Source organism: Lygodium microphyllum, chromosome 5 (assembly GCF_053477565.2).
Source record: "Lygodium microphyllum isolate KBCC chromosome 5, Lygodium_microphyllum_v1.1.10, whole genome shotgun sequence".
NCBI lineage: Eukaryota > Viridiplantae > Streptophyta > Polypodiopsida > Schizaeales > Lygodiaceae > Lygodium > Lygodium microphyllum.
In genome coordinates this window covers 37,074,101-37,100,438 of record NC_141139.1, presented here as the reverse complement: position 1 = coordinate 37,100,438, position 26,338 = coordinate 37,074,101, and the positions used below count along the sequence as shown (strand labels likewise).

The following is a 26,338-nucleotide window of genomic DNA, read 5'->3' as shown; positions in this document are numbered from 1 at the left end:
AAGTACCAACTCTTCTCTCTCTCTCTTTGTCTCTCTCTCCCCCCTCATATGTTAGGGTGGCCTCTCTCTCTCTCTCTCTCTCTCTCTCTCTCTCTCTCTCTCTCTCTCTCTCTCTCTCTCTCTCTCTCTCTCTCTCCCTCCCTCCCTCCCTCCCTCCCTCCCTCCCTCCCTCCCTCCCTCCCTCCCTCCCTCCCTCCCTCCCTCCCTCCCTCCCTCCCTCCCTCCCTCCCTCCCTCCCTCTCTCTCTCTCTCTCTCTCTCTCTCTCTCTCTCTCTCTCTCTCTCTCTCTCTCTCTCTCTCTCTCTCTCTCTCTCTCTCTCTCTCTCTCTCTCTCTCTCTCTCGTATTGGGGACCCATGACATCCATCTCCCTCTCCTCCTCCCCCTCAATAACACCCCCCCTCTCTCTCTCTCTCTCTCTCTCTCTAATAATGTATTTGTAGCTCTCTTTCCTTAACTTTCTCACATCACTAAATTAATATTATGTGCTTATTTTTTAAATATTATCACAGTACTAGGGTTTCAATTATGCATATAAAAGCGATATCACACTCATATATACATTCATAGCTCCCCCTCTCTCAATTATTTGCACATATTTATAATTATATATTGATGTATTAGTACTTCAATTGTGCACACGTGAGCAAAGCCACGTACATTTACACATTCCTCTCTCTCTCTCTCTCTCTCTCTCTCTCTCTCTCTCTCTCTATCTCTCTCTTTCTTTTATATGTTGGGGACCACAATTTTGGTGAGGCATGGTTGTAAAACTCACCTTATATCTATCTACTTCCAAGAGCTTGACCGGTAATGACCCTTTTGCCTTGGATGCTTGTGTAGAATCACCCCATTCACATCAAATACATTAAGCTTCCTTGTTGTGGGAGGTAATTGTAGATGAATAATAGGAAATGTGAGCATGTGTGTGTATTAGTATTTTGAAAAAAGAGCTCTATTACAATTTGATATTATATAGGTTTATGTAAACATGTTACATTCACTCTTAAGCATCTCCTCTCTTTGATAGAGCAATACAAGCATGTGAGTTGTCTTTGAGAATCCAATGCTATTGATGTAAGGTCACCATACCTTACATTGCAATCTAATATAGTATCCCTTTCTTTTGTGTATGTTTGCAAAAATGGACTCCAAAAAGTCTTACCATGTTGTATGCTACCTGCAACACATGGTATTTGTACTGAGTTACTAGGAATTTACTAAATGCCTAAACAACAACTCTCCACTAGATTAACAACAATGGATCTCATACCGATCTCTCATTGGGAATCCTGCTATATCTCATATACACTAATCCATAGTTATATCATTTGATATGATGTCACATGCCATGCAATGTTTGTGGTTTCTTCATCAATCTTGACCATTTCATGTTGGTTGATCTCCTCTAATGCCTCCACCAATTGAGAGAACACCTCACTTGGCTGATCATTTCGTATAGCATTTCTTGTTTCAAATGGGTCACAAAGAATGGTATGCTACTCCATCTTTGTCATCATGAAACTGTGGGCGACAATGTCTTGCAAGGGTGCTTCCACATTAACACCAGTATGGCCCTCTACAAATAGAGCTGACTATTAGCTATATATTTTCTCTTTTGAATATTTCCATACATAAAACTCATGTGTCATGGTTGTTTACCTGTATATGTGAGTGCCACATCCTCTAGCATTACAAATTCATGCTTTTGAATTCATTCCTCCTTTGCATAAGAGAAAACATTGTTACTACTGATATTGTAAATATGAAGAAGGTTTAAAAGCTTTCACATCATATCTCTCATAGAGAGAGAGAGAGAGAGAGAGAGAGAGAGAGAGAGAGAGAGAGAGAGAGAGAGAGAGAGAGAGAGAGAGAGAGAGAGAGCGAATGAGAGATTATGTGACTTGCTTTGAATTTTTTTGTTAGGAAGGGGGTTATTAGCAACCCCTTCCCAATGAAAACATTTCAAAGTAGATCCCCTCAAAGGGATGAAATAGGGGATGTGTAAAATTTTTTTTGTCAATTAAGGGATTGCCCAAAACCCCTTCTTGGTAATTTTTTTTTCACAAGTCCTATTATTCATCTCTCTGAGGGGACTTGTGAAATATATTTTTTTGCTAAGAAGGGGTTGTTGACAACCCCTTGTTTGACAAAAGGAGGGGACTTATGATATATATTTTTTCATTTGGGAGAGGTTACTAGCAACCCCTTTCTCAATGAAAAAATTCAAAGCAAGTCACATAATCAATCTCTCTCTCTCTCTCTCTCTCTCTCTCTCTCTCTCTCTCTCTCTCTCTCTCTCTCTCTCTCTCTCTCTCTCTCTCTCTCTCTCTCTCTCTCTCTCTCTCTCTCTCTCGTTCGTCTCACTCACTCACTCTCCCTCATTCCTCTCTATCTCTCTTTATATTTCTATTTGGTAACTAACTAACAAAGATTAGTAAATAAACTATTAACTAGGAAATAAATTAAGCAATAGTTAATTTATTATACCTACCAAATTAATAATTGTTAAGAATCATAGTAACTAATAGAACAATAATTATTAAAAATTAATAATAAGTTTTAATAATTGATATTTAATAATTAATTAATAGAATTTCACAATGCCAAGTTGTGAAAAATAATAAGCTTAGCAAGAATAATTTACCTTTCAGATTTTTTCCATTAGTAAACAATGTTGTTATTAAGCATGGGGAAAGGGCTTCTAATATGTATGTGTATATATTAAGACTTCACACACACACACACACACACACACACACACACACACACACACACACACACACACACACACATGCATACATACATTATATATATATATATATATATATATATATATATATATATATAATGTATGTATGCATGTATAGTGATGTAATAGTTTTCGAATAAGCGAGAGAGAGAACATAATGAATATAAGTTTCTTTAGAATATATATTTAAGGCATAGCTTTAAAGGTCATTGCTCATCAAAACTCCAATCTACCTTAAGTAAATAACTTATCAATATGTTGCCTAGTTTTTAAAATTAAAAAATATTATTAAGTACTTTAAATTTGAGGAATTTCAATTGGAAAAGCATTAGGACTCAATGGAGAAGAGAGAAAGATGAGAGCTAAAAACAACCTTTGGATATGAGAGAGAGAGAGAGAGAGAGAGAGAGGAAATAAAAATAATTATTGATGAGAGACAAGACATAGGTGTCTTTTTCAAACATTATTAATAAAAAGGAAAAGAAAGACATATGAAGAGTTATCATTTTTAAATTGATTAGGAGAGTCCCCAAAGTATTGTAGTATTATAGGTGAGAGTTGTTAGGATATTTTTAAAGCAAAAGAGGGGGGACACCCCTTTTTTTGGCTTTTAAAAAATCCTAGTAACTGTCACCTATAGTATCTTTGACCATCTCAAACATTAATTGCTTTGGTTATCTATGGAAAAATACACACAAACATTCACACACACACACACACACACACACTCTCTCTCTCTCTCTCTCTCTCTCTCAAGTTGCAATTAAATTTCTCTATTTAAAAGTTCACACGCACATGCACATGCACACGCACGCACGCTCACTCACTCACTCACTCACTCTCACTCACTCACTCACTCTCTCTCTCTCTCTCTCTCAAGTTGCAATTAAATTTCTCTATTTAAAAGTTTTGCTACCTAAAAACAATTAGACTAAAAAGTCACATTTAGACTATTACTTTAATTGTAGAAGACTTTTCTATCTTTGGCTTTAAAAGAATCCTAGCAACTCTCACCTATAATACCTTTGACCATCTCAAATATTAATAGCTTTGGACCTCCATTGGAAAATATATAAACACACACACATATTCTCTCTCTCTCTCTCTCTCAAATTCTATAATACAACTAGTGGGGCTTTAATTATTTTGGCAATACTCATGATTAGTCCTCTAATAGGAAAGAAATCCTTGACAGATAGGTGCAATGGTGATGGGTATCAAGGGGACTCCAATTAGCAGAGAGAGGTCATAGGTGTACGCTTGACCTAGATTAGGATCGAGTTATCCAATGATGGGATACCAAGAGAATAGATTAATTTCAAGTTGGCTTGAAGTATCCCTTCAATCTTGGACTTGAGGACAATTATCTTTATTGTTTTCACAGTGTTTGAAAAAGTACAAATTTTCATTATTTTCACATATGTGAGCTAAAGGCAATCAATGAATCCTATGTGATAGGATTAATTAAGGAAGTTGTTTTTCTATGTCTCACAAGGTGATAGGGTGTAATTAAATAATGAGGAATATTGGGTGAGCACATGAAAAGTGAGTGGATGGTCATTGTCATGATGACATTGTCTGATAAATTAGGTGGACTGAATTAGTTAGGTGCTTTTTGAAAGAAGGAAATAGGAATAAGGCCAAATGATGACTTCTTAGGTCAGTGACGTTGCAGAGCTTGACTAGTACCATTTTAGAGGATTGAAGCTAAGATTTATTCCTTATGGGTAGATGGGTCTAGCTCAAATCCCTCTCGTCTCTCACTTTCTTTCCTCTCATCTCTCACTTTCTTCGAATCAAGTGTGGCAATAGCTTGCTCTTAGCCTTGATTGATTGCAGAGCGATCCTTCTTGGTTGGGCACTAGATTGCTATTAGATACTATTAGATCATAGGTCTCTTAGGTCAATCCTAGTGGATTGTGGTTGAATCTTTAGCTATGAGGTAGACTCGAAAGCTGCATGACCAATTAAGTTCATAAATCCTAAGGGATACTGACAATTAAGTTTGCAAATCCTAAGGGGATACGAACCCTAGTTATTCTTGAGTTTGAGGACATCTCAATTTCTCTAAGGGGAAGAGAATATGATACACTCATACTCTATTAGACAATCGGTGCAAAATGATTGATGTAATTTAAAGTTTGTAATAAGCAATGTACACATGGTTAGTCCTAAATAGTTAATGAATTAATAACATCATGATTAAATAAGAAGCCAATAGCTAGTTGGACTAAATATGGTAAGAGTTAGCAATAAAAACTTAGTTAAGTCAATTAGATAAGCAAGATAAATTAGTAAGTTAGTTAAATATCTAAGCTAGTTAATAAGATTTAAGTTATAAATGTTAGTATTTAATACCATTAGTTTGTTAGTTGGAATATTTAGTAGTAATGTTAAAATCATATCAAATAAAGGAGAAGTTGTAAAGAAATAAGAGATGAGAAAGAGAAGATTGTGGGACATTGCTAGTTGCCTCCCCTCTCCCTACATTTTATGGCCCCCTCTCAGAGCTGCATGTCACTTCCTTATCCTCATCAAGATAGAACAAGTTGCGGGTTGAATCTAGAGAAAGGGATGTTAGTTTGGAGAGAGAGAGAGAGAGAGAGAGAGAGAGAGAGAGAGAGAGAGAGAGAGAGAGAGAGAGAGAGAGAGAGAGAGAGAGGAGGCATACTATGATTGGTAAGTTTGATGTTAGTATGGATTAGGTGGATAATTATGGAATGTAATGTAGTTAGTGAGGTGGAGATTGGTATAGTGTGATTAGTGAAAAAGAAAGGATGTTGTGTCAGTAGTAGGGATGGAAGAGAGAATGTATAAGGTTAGGTGTCCTCTCTCTACTAACAATAATATTTTGGATATGTCAAACTTATGGCCCTTTCCAAAGTATAAGTTTCAAATATTTGAGCAAGATGGAAGGTTTACACAAATAATCCCCTCACTCTCTTTACTAATAAGAAGAGCACCTGACTAACAATATTCTAATATTCAAATATGTCAAACTTATGGCTCTTTGATATATTTTGGAAAGGCTCCCCTCTTTACGACCCCTCAAAGGTCAAAAAATTTTCAACTAATTCTAAAATATGGCTTTGATCTGAAGCAAGAGGTGGGATACATCAAATGTTTTTGTTCTTCCTCTGGGGTTATGGGGGGTGGCGTGCCAAACATTAATAAATGTGGTGAAGGGAAGGGCTTAGAGAAAAAGAAAAAAGAAAACAAGAACGAGGGACGATCCGTAAACGTGACGAAGGCGACGAATAAGAGGAGATGTGAGGGATGGGTGGCGAGCGGGAAAGGCCCCGAATTTCAAAATTGAAAGAAGGTCTCTCGAGCTGCCTCTTGCTCGCTGGCTATATTAAAACGAGGGAGGTCATCTACCTCTACATTCGCACTCTCTCTGCTACTCTCTGATATCTCATACGAACATACTCTCTCTCTCTCTCTCTGTCTCTGCTAATGGCTCGCACCAAGCAGACTGCCCGCAAGTCCACAGGAGGCAAAGCTCCCCGCAAGCAGCTCGCCACCAAGGCTGCCCGCAAGTCTGCCCCCGCCACTGGCGGTGTGAAGAAGCCCCACCGCTTCAGGCCTGGCACTGTCGCCCTCAGGGAGATCCGTAAATATCAGAAGAGCACCGAGCTCCTGATCCGGAAGCTGCCCTTCCAGAGGCTGGTGCGGGAGATCGCGCAGGACTTCAAGACTGACCTCCGCTTCCAGAGCTCTGCCGTGCTCGCCCTGCAGGAGGCCTCCGAGGCCTACTTGGTGGGGCTCTTCGAGGACACCAACCTGTGCGCCATCCACGCCAAGCGCGTTACCATCATGCCCAAGGACATCCAGCTTGCCCGGCGCATCCGTGGTGAGCGTGCTTAAGCCGCGCTATCTATCTGCTTTTCGCCGCTTCTCACTGGCCTCCCTCTCTTCTCGTTTAACGGTGTATGTTTACACCACCATCTCACTGGGGGAAGTCCCTTCTCTGTCACCTTCCGCGCGTTTCTTTAACGCGAAGAAAGTGATCACATTAGTCCTACATATCATACTACTATATTTGTTGCATTTAGGTCCATGGGATGCTTGTCGTAAGCAAGCGATATGGTAGTAATTGTTACCTAAATGTAATGCCATCAAGACAAGTAACTAAGGAATTTTCGAGAATCTATTGGACCATAGCAATGAGCCATAAAAAGAACCTATTAGACCTTAAAAAATTCCCTAGGTGGATGGGTTATGCTCATTTTGAGGGTTTGTTGAATTGGGGACCCATTGCTTTTCAATCATCTACTTAGTTGACAACTTGTCCATTACCAATCATCAATAAGTTAGCTTGACAATTGATAGCTTTTCTACTCATAGCCTAAAATTTATCATGGCTTAAATTTGAACTTGCCTACCATTAAGAATTTAATCTCTTAATCATTAGCTTGCAAATTGCCAATTTGTGAGATTGCCTTGGCAATTGTCCTAGCTCCTCAATTGTTTATTCATTGATCATCAAATATCAAATCATCAAATTTCTTGTTACTAATCAATTTTGGGTGTTTGCAAGTTGACCCATTCATTTTTAGAACAAAAAGATGAATCATATTTCCTTTATAAAAGTTAAAGATGGTGTACAAAGGTGTACAAGAAAATTGACCCATTCAAGAGTGACTTAGTATTCACCACACAAATTTTGGTGCAAATTGTGGGCTAATTTATTGCTTTTTTTAAAAAAAAATCATCACAAATGCTATTGTTTAAGCTACAAACTTCATTGTGATAAGATTTTTGATTAATATGTAAGCCTATTTTTATATCTTTTAAGCATTCTCTTCTTGAAAATAGAAATGGGTAGAAAGTGTATTCATTAAACTTACTACTTCAATAACTCATCAATATTGAGTATCTTAAAGAAGGTATCAAAATTGAGAAGATTGAAGGCCTTTTTAACTATCATTTTATTTGGAGAAAAGATTTGGGATAAGCTTGATTTCAACCATTTCCTTCATAATGAAGTATTCAAGCATATTAAGTAGCATTGGAAGGCTACATGGGAGTTTTCATTGGAGTCCCATGGTTAAAGGATCCAAGGATTGAAGGTGTTTTTACATTTTTAAGCTTCTACCTATTCCATTGAAGATGAATTTTTTTCAAATCTATTAAAATCCTTTTGTTGATTCTTAAATCCACTTGTTCAAAATAGATTATTTAGCCTCTATCTTGAATGTTTACATAGATGAGCTTATTATAGAGTAAGAGTTCAAAAAGTGGTTACAAATCTTTGTTCTACTTCTTAATAAGGAAAATAAAAATCAATCAACAAGTTCAAAGGAATTAGCACTTAGATCTCTTTTGGAAGAGTATATGGATTTAAGTTAAACACTTATAACTCTTTCACTTAAAAAAGTTATTCATCATGAAAAAAAAAAAAACCCAAATAAGTTTTAACATAGTGTCCCAATCAAAATAAAATTTTCTTATATTAAACAAGCTAATCTTTTTACTACCAATATAAAAGTTGAAGCTCTTTGTATAAACACTTTTCATCAAGACAAATTGCTCTTGTAGATTTAGGAGCCTTTAATAATTACTTGTCCAAATTTCTTTAGTTAAACTCAAAGGGAATCCATTGGCTATTTTCTTCATCTAATGTTGGTAATAAAAGCACATGTATGATGATGAACATGCAATTAAGTAATGAAAAGTAACATTAGAGATCACCACTTTGTATATAAAGATATTATCTTTTTACACCCCACTTACCTCATTCCATCCTTCAAAATTGGAATTAAGAAAGTCCTTGGTTATGTCCTTACAAATGAACATAGATGGACATTGATGCACTTTATTACTTTTGAAGATATATGCAAAAACATGAATTGGTACAAACCATGAAGGAACCATTGATCTTGAAGCTCTCTTGAATCTCAAAAGCGAGCTATGAATGCCATGTATGATCTTCATTTTTAATGTTTGAAGTGTCAACTCATTTAGAATGGGCCATTTTAAAGAATTAAGAGATGGACAAGAAATTCAAGAGAACCATATGAATCAATTGATGTAGACACTATCTACATGAACTTATAGAAGAAAATCTTGTGATGTAAAAGATAGTGTGATGACTTTTCAATCATCATTGTCTCACCCACATCCACATGTAGAGCTTTGTATGTCTTAGACCAAAGGTTGATCCTCAACAAGATTTGAAGGGAAAATGTTTGACAAGAGAGAAGTAAAAACCTCAAGAATATATGAGAAGTTAAGGACATACAAGTAGTGACTTACAATTTGAGGGGAAAAATTATTGAGAAGTCTTAGGAGGTAGCTTCGAGTCCTTCACACCATACACATGTTGAGTTGATGAAAGAGGACCATCTCGAGCTTGTCAAGACCTAGGCACTCTACCCTTCCAATGATTTTATAATATATCATGATGATGAACTCAATGAGGCCCTATTGTTGAAGGTTGCATGTGGATCCATAAATCTTTCTTGAGTAATTATCCTTTCCATTTGCTATGTTTGTCCTTTTTATTGTGTACATAGACTTTGGAAATTGAATCATGGGGTTGCCTTTGCTAATATGTAGATGCCATTGAAATGGTAATGGAAGTAAGGAGAACTACGTGTCTATGGTTGTATGAGCACAAAAAGATGATAAATTTTGTGGAATGGAGAAAGGGAATTACCATGGAAGGAAGAGAGAAGTTGGGTGGTGATGGGTGGCTATCACTGGGGGGGAGAATATGAGGGTTGTGTGGCTATGGCTATGCTGAAAAAAGAGAGAGACATTGGGTGTTGTGTGGCTATGGTTGGTGGGAGAAGCTAAGGGTTGTGTGGCTATTGCTATGTGAGGATAGAAAGATGAGAAGATTTGTGGAATGGAGGTAAAAGAATGACCATGGAAAAAAGAGAGAAGTTGGGTGCTATGTGGCTATCGTTGAGTGAAGTTGGGGGTTGTGTGGCTATGGTTGAGAGAAGCTAAGAGCATAAAAAATTGAGAAAATTTGTTAAATGGAGGTAAGAGAATGATCGAATTGGAAGCATGTCTTGCATAAAGACACCAAAAGCATTTTTTTACTATACATGTCATAAGAAGAGGTTTAGGGGGAGGGGGAAGCCATTTATAAAAGGGGGGATTTTCAAATATTGGGTCACCTTTTTGGACACCCAATGGAACCCACTTGACATGGGGTGGTAAAAGGAGGGGGAGGTGTTAAAAGGAGACATAAGGAGACAAGTCTATAAGTGGTAGGGACAAGGGGGAAAAGGGAGTGGATAAAATGTGCACATCACCCCCTATCTCATTGGTCCACCTTGTCCTTTTTGAGTCCATATTTCCCCTAATGCTTAGATCCCAATCAATCTCAAAATATTTGATTACATTGTTCAAAGGGAGTCATATGATAATATAAAAAGAAGCTCTAATCTTGTTTAATCTAGGAATATTTGATCAAATGGAGAGATCTACAATTTGAAGAAGCTTCTTGGATACTAACAAATATTTTGGAGGATTTTTCTTACCTTCAAGATGCTATTTTGGATTGAAGAATAGTTAAATTTGGTCCATGTTCTACTATAGACTATATGTAGACAACTCGTTTGTTTAGAACTATTTGCATTCTAGATTAGTAGTAGAAAAGTAACACTTATATAGGCTAAACATACATGCTACAACCTTTCTTTTGATATAGCACTCTTGATTTGGATCAACCCATAAAAGTTATTACAACTTTATTGTAGTATGGTCTATAATAGACAACATGTTGTCTACTTTTTGCACAATAGTTCATTCATGAAGATATTGTGGCAAAGTTTCAAGTTTTATGCTTCCAAATGGATGTGTGCGTGCACACACACACACACACACACACACACTCTCTCTCTCTCTCTCTCTCTCTCTCTCTCTCTCTATCCATACATACATACATACATACATACATACATACATACATACATACATATATATATATATATATATATATATCGGCCCTTGGCTTTAAATTCTTCAAGGTCCTTAGATTCTTATAACGGTAGAATAGAGTACTATGTCATCTCCACTATTTGAAGCCATACGTAGAAGCCTCTTCTTTTGTTTTTGAGGGCAAAGACATTGGGTGAGGATGGACGATAAAGAAGTGAAAAGACAACCTTATTTTGGAAAATAAGTGAGATATACCACCACAATGGTATATGTATAAAAAATGTAAAGAGGCTTACTTTTTGCATAATTTAGTAACAAGTCTCTTTCATATTCAACTTTCATTGACCATAGGTTTCATGGCTTCCTTCTAGAATTCTCTCTTTTTTTTCTCTCCTCTTCTAGTATTCTCTATCCTCTCTCTCTCTATTTAGTATCCACCTACATGTTGATTGATGTGTATTCAATATTTCACACATATAGATAGAAGATTTAAAGAGAAGATAATAGAGAGACCCACATAATTTTCCATTTTTTAAATGGCTTATGTTAAGTTAGTTATGTTTTGAGTGGTTCAGAATGGTTGGTGTGATTGCATATCCATAGTGTCTATTTTAGGTTATAAGAATGTGGCTTAGTTTCGAGTACTTACTTTGGGAAGGAAGTAGAGGAGTGTCTACAAAAAATGCGACTTTCTATAAAAGTGTGGGCTTAGTTTGGGGTTGTCACTTTGGGAAGTATGGGAGTGTCTATAAATATGTGATTTTTTAATAACAATAAGAACATTTGAGAATTTCAAATGATGTATTGTGTTTATAATGAAAAACTTTCTATGAAAAGGGTGGAGGAGAGGAATGGCATTGTTAGAAATGATGACATATCAAAAGTGATTTTTCTATCATTAGTTTCTTAAACATGAACTTTCTATAGCCATTTATGACATTGTTGGCAATGATGACTTGTCAAGTTAGTGTGACGAGCTTAGAGGACATGGAATGTGAAAGATTGCATCATTAGGTTCTTAAACCTACATATTCTACTATACTTATACATATGTAATGTTAAAAGTGACTCATTTAGAAGGGCCTTAGCACTCAATAGTGTGAGGCAAAAATACATAGTTTATAACGGATTGGTGTTATTTTTGAGGAAGATGAGAAAGAAAAGATAGGATGAATGAGGTAGAGTGATTAAAAGAGTGTGGTTCAGGGTAAGTAGTACAAACTTGTGACATTCTATGAATCCATTGTCTTTCATGAGAGAGTCAAATAAGGTATTCTCCATGCACCCTTCTTATGTATCCATCAATCATGTTACTCCAATTTTCACATCAAACAAACAGAGCTCACAATATAGAGCCTATTAACTTGTTAGAGATTAGGGAAACTCTAGTGCCAGTGATTTTTTGAGTCCTTGAGTTTAATTTTCACAAAATTGTCACTAAGTTGGTGTAGGTTGTCTTGTTATAAGGGGGAAATCAATTGTTCCATTACCCTGGTTGGACAATAAAAGTGAAGTGAAAGTAAAAAAATATTCTTTCTATATCTATCATTGTAGGAAAAGGAAAGAAAAAATTGAGCAAAACAAAGGAAGAGTGCTTGTGCATATGTATACTTGCATGCATGCATGCATGTATGTATAAACACCAATCTTTATGTACATACGTAAGTATATGTATGTATCTGTGTGTGTGTGTACAAATGAAATAAATAGGTACATAAGTAAATAAATAAATGTAGAGAGTTAATGAGTGATTTCAATATTAAAGATTCATATATGTGAGGCAAAGTAGAGAGAGAGAGAGAGAGAGAGAGAGAGAGAGAGAGAGAGAGAGAGAGAGAGAGAGAGAGAGAGAGAGAGAGAGAGAGAGAGAGAGAGAGAGAGAGAGAGAGAGAGAGAGAGAGAGAGAGAGAGAGAGAGAGAGAGAGAGAGAGAGAGAGAGAGAGAGAGAGAGAGTGTGTGTGTGTGTGTGTGTGTGTGTGTGATCTAAGGTGTAAAGACTCCGCATTATGTTTGTTGTCTTATTTTATTCAAAAGGTGAAACTAAATGAATGTAAGTTCTACTTAATTTAAGCTTATGCTAGATTAATTTTCTCAAATAAGAGCACAAAATATCAATGTGCTTTATCTCTTATTAGAGTTAATTATTCCATATTATCTTTTGATTTGGCTCAAGGGCCCTCTTGGATTTATGGAAGCCATAGGGATATTGTGGGAAATTGTAAAGTATACATGATTGCACCATTTCAACTTCATTCTAGCTCCAAAACAACCAAACGATTCTTGTAGGGGCCAAGAGTCCTTTAGATCCTCATGTTTTGAAGGGTTACCATTAATTGTTAAAATTTTCTAGATTATTTCTTTAGTCTAATGTCTGCCACCTCTTGTCTCATAATTTCATGTTTATTGTAGAGATATTCACAAGTATATATCTTTTTGCAAATGATGAGGTACTTTTTGTAATCTTATAAATCAACATTGGATATGTTGTGGTATCTAATACAACACATTGCCATGTCAAACATAAGGGTACACACATTCATCTACTATGGATCCACTCCTAATTTACTTTTGAGTACCTTGCTTTGATTGACTAACACATGATGGTATAATTATTTCTGGTGGGGTGGCATGGTTCCACTTTGATTGATTAACACATGATGGTATATTTATTTTTGGTGGGAGACAGGGTTCCACTTGCTGGGCCCTACTTTAAGGAATTATGTGAGATCTCTCATGTTTAGTGTTGGTCCTAGCAATTTGGAGCAGTAATCTAGTTCCCTTGTGAAAAGCTTGACAATCTAATTTTGGGGAAGATCTTAGTGCATGTATCAAAAAGTTAATCTATTTTGGATAATTTATTTCTTATAATCCACAAAAAATGCAATTAATTCTTTCAATCAACAAAAGCACAATAAGATACACTTGTGCATGGATATTCATCTTAGCCTTGAGTATTACAGGAGATTTGAGGCTTCAAAAAAGAGAGAAAATGTTTTAATAATAAAATTAGTTTGTATTCAAGAAAATTATATTAGAGAGGGTCTCCATTACCTTGATGAATAGAGAACTTTCATTAGGTCATTATAGTAATTCAATGCTATTTAGTGCTCAATCTGAATAGAATATCTGGTGGTTAAGAGCTTTTGAAATAGAGACTTAGGATTTTGACATACTATATTCTGTTTTTCATTAGACTTCAATATCTAATGTGAATAAGAGCCAACAAGCAAGAAAAGAGCTATTTGTTGAGGGATTTGAGAACTACAAGGTCAAATGGCACATTAGTTGGTGACTTGAAAACACTCAAGTGCATGCATAATGTGTCCAAAGATGCTAACTTTGCCTATATTACATGTCTTCAATTGCATTGTTGAGCTCAAGCAAGTGGAATAGAGCCCCTTCTAGGCATATCAAAGATCACACTTCAAGACAATTTTAGATATTTCTTGATTCAATGCTCATATATGTACACTTCATGCACTTTTTGCAGAATAATTGAAAAGCTTGTTCATCTTTACATAGGGTTTTCTTGGAAGCTAAAACCCTTATCAATGAGATAAGATGCCGCAACAAAGATTGAGAAAGTTTTATTTATGATTGGTTTGTATTGAGGTAAGCTCGTTGAACCAGATCATCCTCAAAAGTTCAAGGATGGAAATTATGTCCCCAAAAAGCCATCTAGTGGTGTGGTGAAGGCTAGAAGGTCCCTAGGCTTGCATGGAAAACTTGGCAAGGATAAACTCTAGAAATGGGGACTCAACCATTGAATATAATCGATGGAAATCCCTAGATAATATAATTAAGGATCATATTAATAATGAATAGGTTGGGAATAGAAAAGCCAAAGTTTGGGAAACAATAAAAAATATTTTTTAAATTGTGATAATATTAATTGTAAAGTTGATGATCTCAAAGACTTTAAAGACCAGTTGAACCTTCTCAAAAAGGCAATGGAAAGAAGCTTGGCCCTTCACTTACTATACAATAAGACATTTTGTTGAGGTATATGAGGCATCGTCAATTGATGTTGAATCCCTTTGCTCTCGCAAAAGTCTTCAAACTCCTTTGAGTTGAACTCACCACCACTATGTATTCTAAGCTTCTTCACTCTTTACCTTAATTCATTCTCAACAAGTTTTAGCCATTCTTTGAACTTACCAAAAGCTTGAGCCTCATCACTAAGGAAGTATACCCACATCTTCTTACTATAGTAATCAACGATCAACACAAAATAGGAAGATCCTCCCAAGGCTTGTGTAGACATTTTACTGCACAAGTCAACATGCACCAACTCTAGAGGAGAACCTTTGCTCTATTCTTGTGTTCTTGCGAAAATGCCTTTCTTTGTTGCTTGTCCATCATACAAGCTTCACATGGTTCCTTCATTTCAATTACTACATGGTTCTTTCACATGGGTAGAGAGAATATTGCAATGGGTAGTAGGCTATATAAGGAAAGAAGTGAAAGTGATCAAGGTTGTGAGCGTTGTCGTGATGTTATGAGGACACATTGTGAAAAAGTATGGAATGCATTATCATCCGACTTCTTTATTGATCTAGAGAGTTAATGTGATTTGAGCCATTAGTACTAGTGTGAGTTGCATGGATTATCCGAAAATACTAGATTTTTGGATAATTTTAGTCTATTTTTGATATTATTTATTGTAAAAATCTAAAAAAGTTAGAAAAAGCTTCTAGATTAGGATGACATGCAAAAAGCTAGTTGCTTTTTCAGCCAATTAGGAGATTTTTCATAAAAAAGACAGATTGATGAAATCGCGAACATCGCGATCGCTATAAACAGGCTGAAAATTGCAAATTGAATGGAAAGAAGAAGAAGGAGTGATCTGAGAGATCCATGACCAGGTGTCCTAGGTTTTACCCCCCTTTCAGAGCCAACGAAGCCATTAGATTTGGGTTCCGGGACAACAAAGAAAGAGCTGATTTTTCTGATCCATGTTTTTGGTCTACGAAGGAGCTCCAGGAGAACTAATGCTTGGAGATTGCTTCTGAGTAGAGCAAAGATTCTAGGTTCTTTCATTACATATTGTTTCAATTCATTGTGATTTGTTTTTGTTGTGTTTACCACTTGGGTATTCTCTATCTTCTCTTCCATCTCCTATCTCTACTTTCTTCTACTTCTGATCCCCGGTGGATTCGACCTTTCGACAAAAACCCCTTCGACATTGGTGAACCCGATGTGAAAGGTCATCACAGAAGAAGGAAAGATAATATGGGAGAACCTTCGAATATAATCTCTAGTGATGTTTTGCAACAGTTGGTGCAAAATATGAATATGCTTATGCAGGTACAACAACAACAATAGGTGATCCAAGCTTCAGCTCAAACAGAAAGTGTTGTGATGAATGCTTTGCAAGTAGTTGAGCGTGAGGTAAAGTTATTCAATGGCAAGAATGTATCTGCATATGTACATACCTATGCTCAAAAGATGGAATTCTTTGGAGTGGCTCAGCTCAATCTGCATGGAGTCGATATTTTGTACGTGTTACTGTTCATGAACTGAAAGTACAGATTACTGAATTATACTTGCAGGATGCTGATTGGGTAGCCTTCAAGAAGACACTCAGGGAATGATTTTACATTGAGGACACTAGTTTGATTACGCGCAAGAATTTTTAGGAGTGGGTTATACAACCCAAGAAGGGTCTTGTGGCTATAGAATTGTTAAGAGAATTTGAAAGTAGATTTGAGCAGTTGGATCTTGCAGAACAACAAGCTCTTGCAAGTCAGAAAATTGAATTGTTTCTACAAGTAGCTGATCCTGAGCTTGAAGAGAAGCTTGATGATTTGCTGGAAGATTAGACTACAGAGACAGGTTTGAATACAGAGTGGAGACATGTCAAGGAAGCTGTTACTGCGCTTGTGAAGAAGCATAGAAGAAGAGAAAGATTACATGTCTCTAGCTTGCCCACTGGTACGGGTAAGACAGTTGATGTATCCAGTAAGCCACCTACTTCTGTGGCTAACTCTATGGCTGTACCTGCTATTGTTCCCTCCGTTAGGGAAGATGTCTTAGATGAATTGGTCAAAAGGATGCGGAATCTTCAATTGAAGGTTGCAAAATTGGATGAAAAAATACAAGAGGAAAGGGGACGGGAAGCAGCCCCTAAGCTTGGAAAAAGATGTATGTGGTGTGACAGTTTGCAGCACGAGAGAAAGGATTGTGCTGCCTATCAGGAGGCCTTAGCACGACAGCTTATCTTTTGGAAAGATGGCAAGATCCATGCACAAGAAACATGATTTCCTCTTGCTTTGAATTTTGGAAAGGGAGTATGCAGAAGTTGTTGGAAGACTTGGCTGTCCGAAATGCTTATGCGATGGTACATGCTTCTACTTTTGGTCTACAGTTGGATAGAATGCATGGCCAAGTGATGGTTGGTCCAAAGGCTGAAATATGGACACATGCTTTACATGCAGCTAAAAAGAGAAAGGTCACTGATAGTGAAATGTCTCATGCAGGGCAAGACATTCGTGGCATAATTGGTTGGGAATCACCGGTAGATGCATATTGAGTATATGCATATTTAGCAAAGGTACAAAACACAGATATACTTGTGGAAGAAAAACGAAAAAGAGATGAAGATATTGCAAGGACATCTAAAAGAATGACAAAAAGAAGTATGGATCAGCCTAAAGCTACAAATTAGCCACCTCCCGAGCATGTTATGGAAGAGGTCAGTCAGAAGCAAAAACAGGATAACAAACAAGAGGGCAAAAAGAAGGGCAAGCGGCCAGGATATAAGTTGCAATCTGACATTGAGACAGCCACAGATCTTAAGAAGGTCCTTGAAGAACGGATCTTAAACAGTTGGGTGGAATTTGCCTTGGGAGAAGTGCTTGGCATTGCCAAGCATGAATTTCATGATGAGATCATTGACATAATTAAAAGGAAGCGTCAGTTTATTGGTGATACCACTAGTGTATTGCTACAATTTGAAGAGGAAACTCATTTGTTGGGTATTTGGGCTGAATATGAGCATGAAGTAAGTACTAGATTATCTATGCAGGATTCTACTAATCACTAGACAACATGTGGAAAAGAGAAGAAAGTGGCTGAAAATGCATTCTTGTAGCAATATGCATGGTGGAGTAAGGCAAATGCAACAATATGGAGAAGAGACTCTAGGATTTATTCCTCGAAGTCACTACACAAGAAATCATTGGGCCAGAGCTACCACTGAAACGGTAGTGAAAATAGGGGAGCGTGAAACTCCTTGTGTTGCTTTACTTGACCATGGGTCTAAGATAAATGCCATTGAGTGGGGGTTGTATGAAAATGGTGCATGGCCTGTGGACACTGATCATGGTTGGCATATGAGGACTGCAAATAATTCTTCAGGGGAGCTCTATGCTGCATGTCTTAATGTAAAAGTGACGATTGGTGATGTACAGGAAGAGCAGCACTTCTTTGTGCAAGATAATTCCTCATATGCAGTGATTTTGGGACAACCTTACATTACAGGTGTGCATATGGAAACAAAGGTGCTTGATGATGGTTTTGCTTATGCAAGAGTCAAAAGCAAGGATGGGAGAAAAGCAGTCCAATTTCTTACTGCTTGTGTTAATCATCCTAGGAATCGTGATATGCTTCGAGAGTCTCCTTTGGTTCCAAATGCAAGGGAATTCAAAGACTTGGATTTTCATAAAGCACTGCTGTAATTGCGGGGCTACAGTAGTGCTGTTTAGAGGGTATACTCGCCTCTTGATGAAATGAAGCATGTATTTACTATTGTTAATTCTCAGTTTACAGTAAATAGTTCCTGTTGGTTTAAGCCTATGGAAGCTATGTGTAGGGCTGAACGCATATCTATGAAACGAGCTATTAAGAAAGTGGGATCATTGGGGCTGTTAGCTGAAAATGATGGTATTTCACGCATCTTTTATGGACTGAATATTATTGACACTATGGCTGAAATTTTAGCAACTATACATGCATAAAATGAGGCTAGAAACAGAGTGTTGTCATTATGTTCTTTGGATATGTATGATGTTACAGCATTGTTTGCTCAACAAGAAGGATTACAATGGGCTGAAGCACTTGTGGAGACAAAGTATAAGACAGTTGACAAAAAGGTGAAACCAATTGCTTTGCCACTTCCACCAGAGAGTGAGGGTATGTATGAAAAAGTGTCAAGGCAACCAAGCTTACGGGATCCTAAAGATATAGGTCATCAATTTACATATGAAACATTATAAGAATTGAAAGTTGGTGGAGAAAGGTTTCTTTTGCCTACTGAGAGAACTATTTTATGCAGATGTTGGCTAGATATGGAAAGGCATTTGCATTTCAACCAAGTGAAATAGGTTGTGTGGATCCAAATGTTGTCGGTCATATTTACTGTGCCACATGTACCATGGAACTTGAGGCCTATTCCAGTGCCTAAAGCTTACTTGCCAAAGCTGATGGATTTGCTAAATGAAAAGATTCGCATGAAGATCTTGGAGCCTTCTTCAGCCCCATACTCAAATCGTTGGTTTACTATGCCCAAAAAGAATGGGGCTTTGAGATTTATTCAAGACATGCAACCGGTCAATAAAGTGACCATAAGAAATGTGGGTGCAGGTCCTGTGGTTGATGAATTTGTAGAGGCTTTTGCAGGCAGAGCGATCTATTCTTTGGGTGATCTTTACTCGGGGTATGATCAGTTTCAGCTTGCAATTGAAAGCAGGTATATCACAACCATGAAGACTCCTTTGGGGTTAGTACGGATGTGTACTCTCCTACAGGGTGCAACAAACTCAGTGGCACACATGACAAATGCTATGAATAGGGTACTCAGGGATTTTATACCACAATTGACTATGCCCTTCTTGGATGATGTTCCAATCAAAGGGTGTGCAGTGGATGAAAACAATGAAGAGATGGATGCTCATGGATGCAGACAGTTTGTTGCAAACCATATTTTGGATTGTGAGACAGTTTGTTGCAAACCATATTTTGGATTGTGAGAGAATTTTGACACGTCTAAAAGAGGTGCATTTAACTCTTTCTGGACAAAAGTCTGTCTTTGGAGTTGAAAAGGTTTTGATTGTTGGGCATATGTGTGGGCCTTATGGGCGAAGGCCATCGCCAGCAAAAATAAATGGGATTGATAGAATGCGAGATGTATGCACGAATGCATCAGAGGTGCATAGATTCTTGGGTGCATGTGTGTTCTATTTGATATGGATTCCTCACTTTGCACATGTAGCTGATGTTCTTTATCAGCTTCTATGGAAAGGTCAAAAATTTAATTGGGAAAGGAAGCATTAGAAAGCAATGAAGAAATTGAAGAAACTCTTAAAATCTGCTCCTACGTTGAGAAAGGCTGACTATTCACATGGAAAGCCTATCATTATTACTGTTGATACAAACCCAATCGGGATTGGATGGGCAATTGGGCAAGATGATGAGGAAGGGGAAATGTATGCAATACACTTTGGTGCAAAAGTATTGACTGAACGACAGAGAAGATATCCACAGGTAGAAATAGAATTATGGGAAATTGTGACAGCCCTTAAATGTGATAAGGAGTATTTTATGGGTGTTCATGTAGTCATTGAGACTAATTGTTTGCCAGTATTTGGTATGATTACTAGTTGTGCTACCCCAGACATTGCTATGCTCTAGTGGATTGCATACATTAAATCTTTGAACCCTGAATTTCAGCATATTGTAGGAAGAGATAACCCAATGGCAGACATGTTATCTCGAGTATGTTATGAAAATGAAGATGGGATGATGGATGAGGAGGAAGAAGATGACTTTCTTATGGCTGAAAATGATGTTGCAAGAGTGAATTTAGCAATGCAAGGTGTTGCTATAGCATTAACAGAAGCTTGGACAACAAAGAGAAGACACTTTAGATGTTTTGCATCTTGTGTAGAAGTGTTTCTGGAAGACAAATATGCAGGAGAGTGGCTCAGAATTAGTCAATATCTCAGTATATTAACAAAGAGAGATGAATGGTCAGATGAGGAGTTTAAGAAGATCAAGAGGAAAGCCTATGGATTTTTCTTAAAACATGGATACTTATGGAAACATGCTAAAAAGAAACAGGGTATGCCATTGCGAGTTTTGGGTGACAGAGCTTCACAAGCAAAAGTAATGCAAGAATTTCATGAAAGCTTGTGGGCTGGTCATAGAGGTGTTTGGGGTACTTTTACAAAGATCAAAGAAAGATACTGGTGGCAAGGTATGTATAAGGATGTTGCTCACTTTGTGAAAACATGTACGACATGTCAAATGTATTCAGCTGTGAGACATCGGGATGGATTGCAACCCACATATCCATTGTCTCTTCATTTTAAGTGGGTGGATGATTTGGTCACAATGCCTATAGGTCTTTGGCAAATGAGGTATCTTGTGCTTGCTAGTGAAGACTTGACTAATCAAGTGGAAGGGAGAGCTCTACGTACTAAGACGACAAATGCCGTATGTACTTTTCTCTTAGAAGAGATCTTTTGTCGATATGGCTGTGTGGGAAAAATTACAACAGATAGGGGTGAGTTGGATGCAGATGAAGCTCACGATTTCTTTGCACGGTTGGGGATAAAGCTTGCTTTAACTTCAGCCTATAACCCTGAAGGAAATGGCAAAAGTGAAAGAGGTCATCCACCTATTGTGAAGGCATTGGCAAAAGAATGTGGAGAGAAGGTAAAAGAGTGGCCACAATTGCTCCCTTATGCTTTGTGGGCTGACAGAACAACTCATAGTGTTGTTACAGGATATATGCCTGCAAAATTGATGTATGGTCAAAAACCTATAATGCCGATAGAAGAGATAACAATTACATGGAGTGTGTTACCTTGGGAGGAGGAGTTGAATCGAGAGGAGTTGTTGGCCAGTTGGAAAGAAAATCAGAAGACATAGAGGTAGCAATTGCAAAGTTAAGGGCAGTAAGGATACAGAACAAGAAACGGTTTGACAAAAGACATAGACTGAGACCAAGAACCATACAAGATGGGGATTGGGTATTGGTTTATGATAGCAGTTTAGATAACCAGCATAGTGCCATGCGTAAAGTTTCCAAAAGATGGTTTGACCCTATGTGGTAAGACAGGTGTTTGATAATGCTACTTATGCATTAAATGAGCTAGATGGGACAACCATCAAACTTTCGATAGGGAAAAGAATCAAATTATTCAAAAGGCGGGAATCTATTGCTTATGAATTGCCAGAATTGAAAGAAAATAGTGGCCATGATATAGGGGCTAGCCAGGAAGATATGAAAGATGAAGAAGCAAAGGATATGGTTGCAGAGGATGAGGACTCAGAATTCGATGACAACTAGGATTTTGGCACATATCGGGGGATGTGTAGGTTCAAAGGGGGTGGATGTCGTGATGTTATGAGGACACAGTGTGAAAAAGTATGGAATGCATCATCATCTGACTTCTTTATTGATCTAGAGAGTCAATGTGATCTGAGCCATTAGTACTAGTGTGAGTTGCATGGATTATTCGAAAATACTAGATTTTTGGATAATTTTAGTCTATTTTTTATATTATTTATTGTAAAAATTGAAAAAAGTTAGAAAAAGCTTCTAGATTAGGATGGCATGCAAAAAGCTAGTTGCTTTTTCAGCCAATTAGGAGATTTTTCATAAAAAGGACAGATTGACGAAATCGCGCATGTCGCGATCGTTGTAAACAGGTTGAAAATGGCAGATTGAACAAAAAGAAGAAGAAGGAGTGACCCGAGAGATCCGTGAGTAGGTGTCCTAGGTTTTACCCCCCTTTCGGAGCCAACGGAGCCATTAGATTTGGGTTTCGAGACATCAGAGAAAGAGCTGATTTTTCTGATCCATGTTTTTGGTCTACGAAGGAGCTCCAGAGAACTAATGCGTGGAGATTGCTTCTGAGTAGAGCAAAGATTCCAGGTTTTTTCATTACATATTGTTTCAATTCATTGTGATTTGTTTTTGTCGTGTTTACCATTTGGGTATTCTCTATCTTCTCTTCCATCTCCTATCTCTACTTCCTTCTACTTCTGATCACGTTTCGACAAAAACCCCTCTGACAACGCATTGCACATGCACATGCATGTGCGTGCGCATGCGTGCGCGTGCGTGCACACACACACACACACACACACACACACACACACACACACACACACACACACACACACACACACACACACACACACACACACACACACACACACACACACACACACACACACACACACACACACACACACACACACACACACACACACACACACACACACACACACACACACCCCTAGCACATGAGTGCCGGTAGCTAGGCTCCAAAAGGGGAAAAGTGATTTTGATCCCTACCTAGCATGCGACTGTTTTAGAGCTTGTGCCTTTCAAAGTTATGGTGAATATCTACTTTTGTTCCACCTTCCCCCACCAACCATTTCCAAAATTATTTCGAGACCTTAAAGCATTGAATGGTGGATAGATGGCCACTCTAGAGCTTCCACTAGGTACATTATTGGTGCCATAAGTAATGTCAAACTAGGCCCTGCTTCAAAATAATCCTTGGTTGTCCATAAGTGGGATAAAATGTAGGCTCTCTTCAGATGGGCAAACCCTTTCAAATGCAATGTGGAAAATTAAATTTTTTGATTGTCTTTCCTAGGGAATATATTAAAGTGTGATTCCAAATTTGCAATCCACTCCTTTAGCTTGGAAGGTAAAGATGTACCCATTATAATTTGCCAACACAATCTTGCCTCAACTCCCATTCATGGAAAGGTTGCTATCCTAGGCTCATCATGATTAGTACCTATTTGGCCTTCCAAAATAGATGATACCCTTCCATAGGGTGACATACAACTTTATTGGTATCTACCCGTAAGGAAAGGACCTCTTGGAAATTGGGAATGTAACCCATGCACTTGAGAATTACCCCCATTGAGATTACCCATATAGTCCTTATTTCTTCACTTCAAATTGGCTATCGGGCATACCTCTCTATCCAATAAGACCTTAGCCTTGGGAATTTAAATTAATGGGTTGAAGTGGGACTCTTACATTATTGCTTGGCCAAGCTTTGTCTTTATTCTCGTTATCTCCTATTTACATTTGCATCCATTAAGTGAATTGTGACATAATTTCGGTGCTAAATTCCACAATCTTATTAATTGAAGCCTTTATTTGAGCATTGGACTTACATATCACCACCTATTCCACTTTTGAAAGCAAGTTTTCATGCTTGTGATCATGTCTCATTCTATTTTCATCCATGTTAATAATACTAGTCTTGTCAGGGAGCCACAAAAGTGGCTTAAAGCCACATAAGTGGCTAAAATAGGATTTGGCAAGATTTCACTAAGCAAATAACTTTCACATGCATTATTAAAAATTTATAAGCTTGATAAATCTGAGCAATAACTATGATAGAAAATTTGGATGATCTTATTTCATGCTTTTGATTGATTTTAAAATGGCATTACAATGAAGGCAAAAAAGCAACATTATTTTTTCTTTGCACCCCTAACTTCAAGTACTTTAAAAAGTTGATAATTTTTATTTAATTGATATAATACATATATGGATAAGTTTCATATATTTCAATTTTAATAAAATTTTAGATTGTTTAAAAATTTATTGAGAAAGTTATTAGGAAAATTGTCAAATTGAACTATCTTTTCATAGGACACCTTCAATGATGCCCCTCAAAAAATTTACTTTCTTAACCAAAAAACACATTTTTATTTCTTTTCAACTCCTATCTTGCGTTCACTTAGAATCCATGAAATTAATTTAATTGAGAATATATATTCGATGAGAAATGACAATTCTAAGAAGGTATACAAATAGCCACAATTGTAGCTTTTTTGCTACAAGGCTAGTGTTAAGAGTACTAATCTCTCCTTATATTCTCCACCATGCTTTTTTGCTACAAGGCTTCCTTTGTGTGTATTATCCACCATGGAACCCCTAATTTATCGTGCATAATCCTCTTGGACGTTAGTTTTAAAGTCTTCGTGGCATGTCATATTGGTGTAGTCCTACAGTACACCCATTGTCAGTAAAATGGCTAGAACTTGAGCTAGACAACTCTGATTGCCAATATTTTTGGTTCAAAACAAAGCCCTCGATCCCCTTTTCAAGCTGAGAACTTCAATGTTATAACAAATTTAGAATAGAAAATTCCATGTGCCAATATCCAAATTTAAAGTCTCTAGTCTTGTACCTTGTTCAACTAATTTCATGTTTTCAAATTGTATGAATGTTGTTGCAAGTGCCCTTCTAAGCCACCAAACCCTATGGGGATTTTAATAGGACCTATGGGCAATTTGATGCACATGTATTTCACCTTGAATAGTGAATGGGCAGCTTGGAATGACCAATGGAAATCCTACAATGCCCTATAAATGCCCTCTTATCTTGAATATTCAATTCTCTATGTACGGTACGTATATGAAGGATAAAATAGTAGAAAAAGACTCCTTACACAAACTTTGAATCATTGGGAGGTGAGGCAAAGTTTCCCCCCAAGTTCGGTTATCATGCCCTTTCGGGTTCTTTGATAGTGAAGGAGAATCACCTCTCTTTTATCCCATTATCACCCTTGGCATCCACTTTTTTTCCCAGTGGTGGGTATTCTCAACATTGAAAAGTATGCTATCCTAATCATTTAAGATTTGAAAATTTGATTGAAACAGAAAAGACCAATCAAATGTGGCAAGGATTGGGGATAGAGAGTACCTCTTGGATCAATGACTCATTTTCCATTATAATACTTACTTTCTTTCATCAAATTTTCATCAAGAATAAACCAATCACATTTAAGGAATAGCAAAGAAAAAACTGCAAACATGGATTCACTCTTAATGAAGCTTGTTTAGGTGAAATTTAAGCCAAATGGCAATGCAACAATTAGATTAATAAGAGGTTTTGAATTCTTTGATTTGAAAAAAAGGCCCATTCTAACAATGATTTGGATTTAAATTGATGAATCTTTTCAATTCTTAAATCTCTTAAAGCAAATGGTTTAAGCTCACCAAGAGGATGAATGAGATAGATTAATAATTGATGAAGAGGATCTCTTTCAATGTGTTGGAGAAGGCTTGAATACTCCCAAAGCTCTGGAGATACTCCCCTATGACCAATGTGGCATGAACGACCTTTAGTCCTAACTCCTTGAAGGCTTTGGGCTAATGTTCAAGCATCGAAGACAAGAGATTGATGCCTGAAACTCATTTATCTCAAAGCTTGGATCCATGCTCTCTTGGTTTATCTTAACCAATCTTTCTCAGTGTCTCCAAAATTTTCCAAGAAACTTGACGAAGATGAATCCCTAGGCTAAAGTAATGAAGGATCTTCAAGAAATTATTGAGAACTTAAAGCTTTCGTCCAAGCTTTCATAGGTGCCCTTTTAATGTCCTTTCTAGGGTTTTAGGAAGAGAAATATGCAAAAAGGAATGAAGATAATGCTCAGTGATGAAGATTATTGTTGCCACTTAAAGCCTTGATACCAAAGATTGATGGAAAAGTTGAAGAGCAGTAGGAGAAGATCAACAAGAATCCCTAAGAATGCATTGCATTTTTCGGGCTGATCTTGGGGTGCAAGAAATGACTAAAGCTTCTATTATTGGTCATGTCTTAGCTGGTAATTATAAGAAGAGGTTGATTCAAGTGTTGGATGACGTCCACAAGATATGGAATGAGTTATTGACTAATTCCTCCATGGAAACCATGAGAAAGTTT

The 26,338-nt window shown here is 37.2% G+C and overlaps 1 protein-coding gene across 1 annotated transcript; it reads left to right on the top strand.

Annotated features, from left to right (window-relative positions):
• The first annotated feature begins 6,154 nt into the window (after positions 1–6,154).
• Positions 6,155–7,351, top strand: LOC148035697 (histone H3.2-like). The gene has a single exon (XM_087678994.1). The coding sequence runs from the start codon at positions 6,208–6,210 to the stop codon at positions 6,616–6,618; it is 411 nt and encodes a 136-aa protein (XP_087535120.1). The 5' UTR covers positions 6,155–6,207; the 3' UTR covers positions 6,619–7,351.
• The last annotated feature ends 18,987 nt before the right edge of the window (positions 7,352–26,338 follow it).